The 10119-nt window shown below is 30.0% G+C and overlaps 2 protein-coding genes across 3 annotated transcripts; one reads left to right on the forward strand and one right to left on the reverse strand.

Annotated features, from left to right (window-relative positions):
• The first annotated feature begins 1925 nt into the window (after positions 1–1925).
• Positions 1926–3275, forward strand: LOC108462168 (uncharacterized). Its single transcript, XM_017762151.1, has 5 exons — positions 1926–2088; positions 2170–2219; positions 2296–2419; positions 2500–2598; positions 2686–3275. Exons 1-5 carry the CDS (start codon positions 1926–1928, stop codon positions 3273–3275), a joined length of 1026 nt encoding a protein of 341 aa, XP_017617640.1.
• A 1236-nt stretch (positions 3276–4511) lies between these two features.
• Positions 4512–6894, reverse strand: LOC108461515 (vacuolar protein sorting-associated protein 29). Of its 2 annotated transcripts, none has more exons than XM_017761377.2 (4): positions 6746–6894; positions 6505–6649; positions 5383–5520; positions 4512–5032 (listed from the first exon to the last, which is right to left on the reverse strand). In XM_017761377.2, exons 2-4 carry the CDS (start codon positions 6634–6636, stop codon positions 4727–4729), a joined length of 576 nt encoding a protein of 191 aa, XP_017616866.1. In that variant the 5' UTR covers positions 6637–6649; positions 6746–6894; the 3' UTR covers positions 4512–4726. The 2 variants fall into 2 exon arrangements, with proteins under 2 accessions (XP_017616866.1, XP_017616865.1); XM_017761376.2 differs by having other exon boundaries at positions 6505–6659.
• Between the last annotated feature and the right edge of the window lie 3225 nt (positions 6895–10119).

The following is a 10119-nucleotide window of genomic DNA, read 5'->3' on the forward strand; positions in this document are numbered from 1 at the left end:
CGGTTTCTAACTCCGTCCTCATTGCAACGTCCATGAAAACTTCTTCGAGCGTAGTGAGACCGAGTTGTACATCGCCTATGCCGAATTCCTTTTCTCTCGGTTGGAGTTCCCTGGAGAATTTCTGTTGGAGGCAAATAGTTAAAAAGTAAAATGCAACAGATACATAGTTTGAGATTACCGAAGTGCTTACAGTGAGGTAATTTTCTCGATAATAAGGGATGACGTAAGTCAAGAAAGAATTGTTCTCCACCCCCCCCCCCCGGTATCCGCCTCTGCCTAAAAGGGCAGCTGCAACACTGAGACGACGCTTCATCCCTCCACTGTAACGACCAGCTCTAACTTGGTACTTTCTGAGAGCTTGACCTGATCCAATAACTCTGAGTTACCTGGAATTTGAGCAAATATTATGAGTAGGATAGGCACTGCTAGAAAATACTGTTACGAGTTGGTCAACCATGCAGCAGCTCCCTCACTTGGTGAGCCTGTCAAAGTGCGAGCTTGCGAGCTGGCCAGCCTACCCTTTCGATCCTCCCACTTCATTCCAGGATCCGTTGGATTTTCAGTAGTCGCATTAAGATGGTGTAGCCCTCTATTAAGAAGATATTGAGTGGGAAAGTACCCGTATGTCATGGCTGCAGATGACTTGTAAATGAACGTCGATATCATGAATGCATAAGCAGCCTGCCATCAAACATCAGAAGTGACAAAATCCAAGAGTTAAAATGATAGAAAACTACATTTACTTGATTAACACCAGAAACCAATATAAACAATTATATGCACAGAGTGATTTATCTGTAAGGCAAAAATTAAGTTTGCACATATATATTTCGACATAGATGTTGAATTTGTCTTATTATTATTTGTACAAATTAAGTTTCAAACTTTTTGAATAATTTTAGTATTTCGTTAAGTCCATTAAAGGCAAAAATAAAGATAACAAAGAAAAAATCGAATCTCTCATCTCATATTCTTGGAACCACCAGGCGAAAAGAAAGAGTAATGGCCAATGGGTGGATTTTTCTTACTTATTTTAAATCCGCTAAATATTAAAATTTAATAAGTGAAAAAGTTTTATCGTATTAATTATATATTTTCATATTTTGGTTTATGTAATTGTTCAAATAACACTACTTTTATGTATCTAAACAGATTTAAATAGTACGTATCCTATATGCTACATGAAGATATTTAATAATTTATTAAAATAAGTATATTTTTATTAATATAATAAATACTATAATATAATGTATTTTTGAGAGATAATATAATGTAATTTTAATAAAATATATATTTTTATAAAATATAATAAAAATAAAATAATTTTAAATATCTATATAAATAAAAAGCAAATCCAATCATTCCACATGTTATTAAAATTAATTTGAATTTATTAAGGGATAAATATCAAAACTATACGGCTTTTATACATATTGTATATACAAATATAATTATATTTATCTAATATGAAAAGAAAGTGATGTATTATTTCTTTAAACTTAATAGTTTGAATCACAAATTTTTGTTATGTATACATATGAACCATGATTAAAATTTCAAGTATATAATTGTACTAAATAAAAATTTATGTATCAAATTACAAATTAAAATAAAATTCATACATAATTTTGATATTTATCCAAAAACTAATAAACTCAAATTGAGTTTTAGAAGAATAAACACCAAATCCATATACGGTGGCGTAAAAAAAAACAGAGTTATAATGCAATAAATTCTTGCCATAATTTTCAGTATTCATAATCATAACCTACAGATTTTTCTGCAAAATAAGCGGGATATTTATCTTTGATCTGTAAACTCTGTGCATATCTACTTATTTTTTACCCAGTTTCAACTTAATGCAAATCCTTCTTCTCTCTATATAGTCTGTGACTTTTAGCTGTATTTCTCATTAACATTAAACCATGGCTAATATTTTTTCCTTTTGTGTTTTTATTGTCCTTTCTTTATTATGCTTTTCTAAAGCACAGCATGTTAAAGTATATGAACTTAAGAGAGGATATTTCTCTGCTAAGTTCACTAATTATGGTGCAACTATGCTCTCTGTTATTCTCCCTGATAAAACTGGTATCCCTAGTACTTTTTTTTTACTTTATATTTTGTGTTTTCACAATTTTAAAACTAATGCAAAATTGTTTATTTATTTAGGGAAATTGGATGATGTTGTTCTCGGTTATGACTTGGTTAATGATTACAAGGTAATATTATGATGATAGCGAATGTGATGAATGTTATTATAATCGATTATGATTTTGAATTTTGGGTTTCTCTCAGAATGATACAACCTATTTTGGAGCCATTATAGGCCGAGTGGCAAATAGAATTGGAGGGGCTAAGTTTATTTTAAATGGTGTCACTTATAAAACCGATGCTAATGATGGAAAAAACACCCTTCATGGTAAAATTTTTTTTACTATTTTCTAACTAAAATTGAAATTGTTAGTTATATTTTAACATTTTGACATTTTTTAAATTTAGGTGGAAGCAAGGGATTTTCTGATGTTATATGGACCGTGAAAAGTTATAAAAAACATAGCCATGTAACTTTTAGCTACGAAAGTTTTGACGGTGAAGAAGGTATATCTACATTAAACTTCAAAATCGTTGCTAAAGCTATAACTTTCGTCCCTAAAAACATTAAAAAATTTCTCTTAAATTTTGCAGGTTTTCCCGGAAATCTTTCAGTTTCAGTGACATATATGTTGCTTCATAAGAACAAACTAGCTGTGAAAATGATGGCCAAGCCACTAAACAAACCAACCCCAGTGAATTTAGCCTTACATACCTATTGGAACCTCGGTGGCCACAACAGTGGCGACATCATGTCTCACACACTTGAGCTATTTGGCTCTAAGATAACACCGGTTCCAGTTCGAAAAACCCCTTATGATTTCCGCCGGCCTCACAAGATCGGCAGCAAGTTCGACCAATTACCCCACGGATACGACATAAACTACGTGCTCCATAAATCGAGGCGGTCGAGACACTTGAGGAAAGTTGCTGTGGTTGTAGAAAGCAAATGTGGAAGGAAAATGGAGCTATGGACCAATATGCCTGGGGTCCAGTTTTATACAAGCAATATGTTGAAGAATGAGAAGGGAAAAAATGGAACTGTGTATGGAAAACATGCAGGGTTTTGCCTTGAGACTCAAGGATTCCCTGATGCAGTGAATCACCCAAATTTTCCATCTCAGATCGTTAAGCCTCGAGGGATATATAAGCATTTTATGGTTTATAGGTTCACTGCTCATTAAGAGTATGAGGATTAAGGTTTAGGTTTACTAATTGATTTTATAGTATGTTTAAATTTGTTTATTTGTTTATTATTATTTTAGAACAGTTGCAAATAAAAAATAATTTTTATATTGATTAATTGAAGGTGTGTATACACTTAAAAAGTTGAACACAAATTCTCATTTTATTTTATTAATTTTTATAATTTAATAAAAATACTAATATAAATTTTGTAATTCACAATTATTAATTATATGTACATAATTTATGTTAGGTTAGACTAGTAGTCGAGCCTTAAATCTCCATTTAAATTAAAAGGATGTTGTTTAAGGATTGACATAAAAACACTTGATTAATTAAATTATACCCAATGTCATTAAAGTACACTTGATTAATTTGTTTCATTGTTTAATGATTGATATTTGAAAATACTTAAAAATACATGGGTTATATATTCATCAACTCTTAGTAAATATTAGATATAGAGTCATGCAACCCTATTTCTAGGGAGTTAAATGAATTACAGATTGTACGGTCAAATTGATTTTTGATATAAAAAAACCTAACATTGTTTGAAGAGATCACAAGGGAGGTGTAAACAATATCCCTATTGTGAAAGCAAGTCTTAGGTTTATTTTCTTTTGACCAATATATATATATAAGGGTAAACTTCACTCAAAGTTATTAAAGTATTAATAAGTTTACATTTTAGTTACTCAATTTCAAAAATATAAAATATTAAATTATTTAAAATTTTATTTAAATCACTAAAATGATAGAATTGTTATTACATGTATCAATTAAAACTCTTTCCATGTTTAAATTTTTTCATGATATGGTTTTAGATGTAACGAATATATAAATTAAAATTTAAACAAAATTTCCCCCTATGTTCTACTCATCAATAAAAACTAATCTACCGTGTCGAATATCAAATTGTAGCTTAAAACTAATCTACCGTGTCGAATATCAAATTGTAGCTTAAAATTTCCCCAATTTACTTTCTTTCTTTTTTTTTTTTTCCATTTTTAAGGTACCCAATTTACTTGATTTATGCAATAATATATAACCAAATGAGACAAATGGCCCTCTCAAGAAAAATAAAAGAAGAGACAAATCGCAAGTCGGTTCATACATGTGATAAAAAGAAATCATATTAGAAGCTAGCTGATAACCCGAACCCAACATTAAAAGAAAAAAAAAAGGTTATCTAGTTTTGATAATCTGCATGAAAAAAAATAATAAAAACCAATAACTTATCAAAACTATTATTCATGTAAAGGCACACTAACATCTCAAAAAAAAAAAAAAAAGTCCATTTCAAAGCTTGTCTTAGCTTTTACTTTCATTTTCTTTAATTTAATCCAAACCAATGGCTTCCAAAACAGGACATAACATTAGATTAGAAAGACAAACTTTTGAGCGAATTCATAGAAAATGTGAACAGCAACAGAGAACAAACCCCAAAGTTTCAATGAGCAGAGTGAGTTGTAGCAGGTGTCTTCTTAAAATCGATTTTGTCGACTTTAACCTCTCCGTCGATGAGTTCATAGACATAGACCACAACACGTAGTCCATCGATATCCATCAAGACAAAGCTAGGGTTGACATCATAAGTGATGCTGCTATATGCACCAGTAGCAGACCCCGGGTTTATAACAACTCCGCCTTCATGTTTGTAAGCAGTGAACTGGTGGGTGTGACCTGTTACAAGTATGTCTACATCCAGTTGCCTCTGTAGCATGGCTAAGGAGTCTAGGTCACCCCAGGGAATGACCTTGATGCATCAAAGTCGTATTAAGACTGATTAGTATTGGCTGAAATGTGCAGATCTACAAGGGTTCAGAGATATATCCCTCATGGATCATTAAAAAATACATGGGAAAACTTGAAAAAAAAAGGGAAAAAGAGCATATTCAAGTTGGACTCATTCTTGCATCCGATATTTCACAACAGAATCCAAGTGACATAGGTGTGGATAACACCATTAGCATGAAATCACATATTTTTCACAGCAGGAGATGCATGCTTCAATATAAATTTATAATCCGCATCAATGGCAAACTAGGTACTGATTTAAAATGCAGAGTCCAATACTATATACCAGCGGAAAGAAGAAAATAATACCTGATGGCCATGGCACAATCCCAACTTGAATTGTCCGATAGTTAATGTTTTGGTCTCGGGATATCTTGTATCTTCATCATATTCACCTCTGGTAATATGCAAGTCAGGACAAAGTGTCTTCAAGTAATCTTGAACTTCCTGAAATTTTAGTCCGAATTAGCTGAGCCAGTGGTAATTTTAATAAGATAAACGAAAACCGTAAAAGTTCAATTGGTAGAAATACTATGGCGTAATTTCCATAAAGCTAAAGCTAAAGCTAACAAATCAGGTTCATTTGATTAGCTGTTGGCTATGCAAATAAGAGAAAAACAGCTTAGACTTAGGCATCGTTTCTCATTGCTTTTCAAAAGTGCTTTTAAAGCCATAGCAATACTAAAGAGATAGTAAACCCTTAAATTTTAAACCAAGCTTTTCAAAAGCATTTTTCATAAGCATTTTTTTTGCAGCACTTTTCAAAAGCAATGAGAAACTAGCCCTTAGTGACTAACTTCCTACATGTTTCTAAGTTCAACCGAATATGTACTTCAATCCTACTTAATGCTATGTTACACGGACTCTTCTCGTTTTCTCAAAAGTGGCACATATGCCCTACAAATATTCAGAGGATTGAGATAAAATCCTTCAAACATACGGAAAAGCTTCGGAAATTTTGAACACAAACCAGTATCTGACACGCGATTATACGCATTTGAGATCAAACATGACAGGAATCGTTCTTTGCATGTATAAAAGCAAGGTTGCAGCAATGGCTATTCGGATCAAAATTACAATTATCAAATAAAACAATTGCTGTCGATCATTTAAAATACTAATAATTCAGGTAAGGTAGCTGCTTTTCCCAAATTCAAACTAGCAAATAATATCTCTTCGCATATTACAGCTCAAAGAGAAAATAATTGGGCAAAAACATGAAATCCAGATTAAATTAGGCATAAATTTAGCATAACTACTACAAAGGAATGAACAATCCATAGTTCCAAAAAAGGAAGAGAAAATTAACATAGTCAATTGCTTGCCGAGAAACATAAAACCCAAAGTGCTAAAGAAGTGGAACCAAATTCAACTATGATTTCAGCTACAAAAAAAAAAAAAAACCCAGAAAGGAAAAGAAAGATGGGATACCTTGATGCAAAGATTACCAGTGCAAATGATGTGTTGGATCTTTCCAGGAACCAGCATGGACTTGAATTTGGGAGGGAGATCAGCCGCCCGATGGGGTATATGCAAATCCCCCAAAGCCAAAACCAGCACCATCTTCTTCTAATATCTACCAATAACTACACCAGTTTGATTCAGAAATTTTGAAAGAAACCCAAACAAGGAAACATGAGTATGAAAAGAAATTGTATAAATGATCGATTACCGGTGAAAGATTTGGCTTTCAATTTTGGGGATGAAACCCACAAATGCACATAAAACACTAATAATAAATGAAAAGATTCCCTTTTTACTCTATTTTACAGAATTTTGTATATAATAGTATTTATTTAGTTGACGATTCGTTCCACAAAAACTGTTTGGTGGCTTGTTTGCTATTTCGATTTTGTTCAATGGTAGATTGGTTTTTGCCTACAGAAGATTGGCCCGGCCCATTAAGTTCAGTCCGTTTAATCTAGGTTTTGAATTTTGTTCTGAATTTAATATTGTTTAGCTTTTGATTTTCTTTTATAAACAAATTTCTATGTTAATATTTATTTTTAAATCAAATTCAACTAAAAATTATTTTTGAAACTAGAGGTCAAGGGTGAATGAATGCCTTAAAAAATACTTTATCACTAAATAAAGGGCTAATATTCTATTTGATATATTAATTTAATTTCAATATTCAATTTAATACTTAAATTTTTTTTTCACAATTAAATATCTATTTTTTCTCAATTTTGAAAGATAAAAAGATTGATTATTAACCTATAACTAGTGAATTAAAGATGAAAATCCCAAATTTCCATACATCTTTATTTAATTGTGAGATAAATATCAACATATATATTTTTCTATAAAAAAATATTCAAAGCCAAACAATGCTAAATCCATAAAAAAATCCGAAACTTGGATTAAATGGACTAAAACTAATGGACCGGGCCAATAGCACCAAATAATTTTTGAGGAACAAATCGTCAATTAAATACATATTAATTGTTTAACATGAATTGAATGTGTTTAGTACTTAATTGTACGTGTGAATAATTATTTATTGCATATTTAATTGTAGTTGTTCCGACAACGAATGTGGCACACCATAATTTAGATCTGACTATCAGGTCAGGTGAGTGACGTTACATAATGGTCGTGTGACTTTTAATTACTTAAAGCAGTGTTAAATTATGCATGTGGTTGTAGTTTATATTCTATCCATTTTTGTAAATTAGATTAGTATACAATTAAATTAAATATAAATTAGAGTTAATATAAATGTTATTGTGCATGTTTGTGAATAGTTGTTAATTTTATGATTGATTTATCAAGATGCATTGATGATGAACATGGTATTTGTTCTACTGAATTATATATAGTGAAAATACTAAGCTATGGGAAGATAGATTAGTAGAGTGATCGAGACATAAATTACTTGTATCTGACACTACAAATCTATATGCTTGTTAAGGTAGTTGAGATATTATTGAAGGAGGAAAGAAAGCGGAACCTATATATCAAGTATAGAAGAATGGCTGATTGAGAAAAAAAAAAAAAAAGAGTAAGCAATTTAGAAAATGTTAATCTATGAAATTGATGATTTGGTAAAATTGTATGACATTATATTATATTAGCGTAGATGTTACGGCTGAGACTTCAGTGCTGCTAATGTGCAACCTTTGACGTGGGTCTTGAGTTAACATATGCTTAAGTCAACTTTGGATCTGATTCGGAGAGCCACTAACTAGCCTCTAATCTTTAATAATCACAATAAGATCGAAATTTTTATGAAGTTTATTGATGCATGTTTATATTTGAAATTTATTTAATCTTATACATCTTTTTAGATTTTTTTATATACATACAAAAAAATTGATAAACACGAAAAGATACATTGAAACATAATAGTCTCAATACAAATCGATTCTAGTAGAAAAAGAATGATATATCTATTGGTGCGATGTTGACTACTTTGTTCTTGACTCTATACTGCAAGGACCTCTTAGATATTTAATCATTTATTTATTGACTTGGCAAGAGAGAATAAGAATAGGTTAAGTTTTGTCTATTAGTCATTATACTATGCGTAAGTTATGAATTTAGTCCATCCACTTTAATTGATCAATTTTAGTCGTTGTACCTTTCAAAATTTGAAATTTCAATCCTAATCAAACAATAACATTAATTTTGCTATTTTCAAAATCTTATGCAATAAATATATTATCACATGTGTAATATCATTTTAACTTACTATTTCTACACAATACTCATAAAAAGCCACATCATTTTAACTAATGTGTTCAACTAGTATTATTTGAGTTAATAATGAAATTTAAAATTCAAAATTATGACTAAAATGATTACTTGGAGAACATAATACTAAAGCAATAGTAAAATTTATCAAACAAATTTAATTGTCACCGTTTGAGCCAAGACTTAAATTTTAAGATTTGAAAAAGTATAGAAATTAAAATTGACTAAATTAGAATATAAAGACTAAATATGCAATTTAAAAAATACAAATACTAAGAACATAATTTCACCATTAAGAACACAGTCATGAATTGTTAGTGTACATTAATTCTTTGATGCCTACCTGTTATTTGTTAATATTTATAAAAAAATAATTAATTAAAAGTAAAAAGAAATTATTGAAAGTACCTCCATAATTCACTCTTTCAACTAATTAAATAAATTTAATTAATTAATACTAAACAGCTGGTTTGCCAGATTAATTAACAAGGGATGGCATTATGTTTAGTGACAAATTAATGTTTTTTTTTAAAAATTAATGTGAGATTTGATCCATTCTTTATAATATTAAAAAAATAAATCCTGCATGCATTTTTTTATATAAGCAAGCACGTGCCTGTGACCGCTAAAAGTCGAAAAGGGTAGAGATTTGGATTAATTAATTAAGGAAAATCAAATGATTTGGGTATGCATTATTATCACTTTGGAAATGATGAAATTAAGAATTTTATACTACAGCAGTAAAGATGTAAAGGAAATGAATTATAAAAATTTTCAATCATCAACATTCAAATATATAAATTAGGAGCGGTTGAGGAATTTTTTTTTTCGAGCAAGTTTTTAAAATATTATTGGTTAGGAGTTGAATGATTTTTTTTTCTAGGAAGTTTTCAACGGTTTGAGATTTTCTCTCAACTTTATAGAGGTTAATTTAAGTGGTAGCATTTCATATTGTAGGATATGAGTTAAAATTTTATTATGTCAAATCTTTAAATTCTTTTGATAGATGATTAACTTTAATTTTGTTCTCATATTTTGTTAAATTTAATGTCTCAACACTCAAGTTTTTCATAAAGTTGAGAGACAAAATTTCAACTTGAAATAATATTAACTCGTTAAGAAACCTGTCGACTAGGGTGTGAAGGGAGGGAGTAGACAGGGTCTTGGCCCCCTTAAAATGAGAAATTATAGACCTTCCAAAATTCATAAAATATTAATTTAATATATGATAAACTTACAATTTGTCCCCCAAATATTAGAATTTTGATTTAATTGAAATGTATAAAAATACAAGCTAATACAAGAGTAAAATTTATATTTTAAATCTTATAATTATATACAACTTAATCT

This window comes from Gossypium arboreum, chromosome 11 (assembly GCF_025698485.1).
Source record: "Gossypium arboreum isolate Shixiya-1 chromosome 11, ASM2569848v2, whole genome shotgun sequence".
Classification (NCBI taxonomy): Eukaryota; Viridiplantae; Streptophyta; class Magnoliopsida; order Malvales; family Malvaceae; genus Gossypium; species Gossypium arboreum.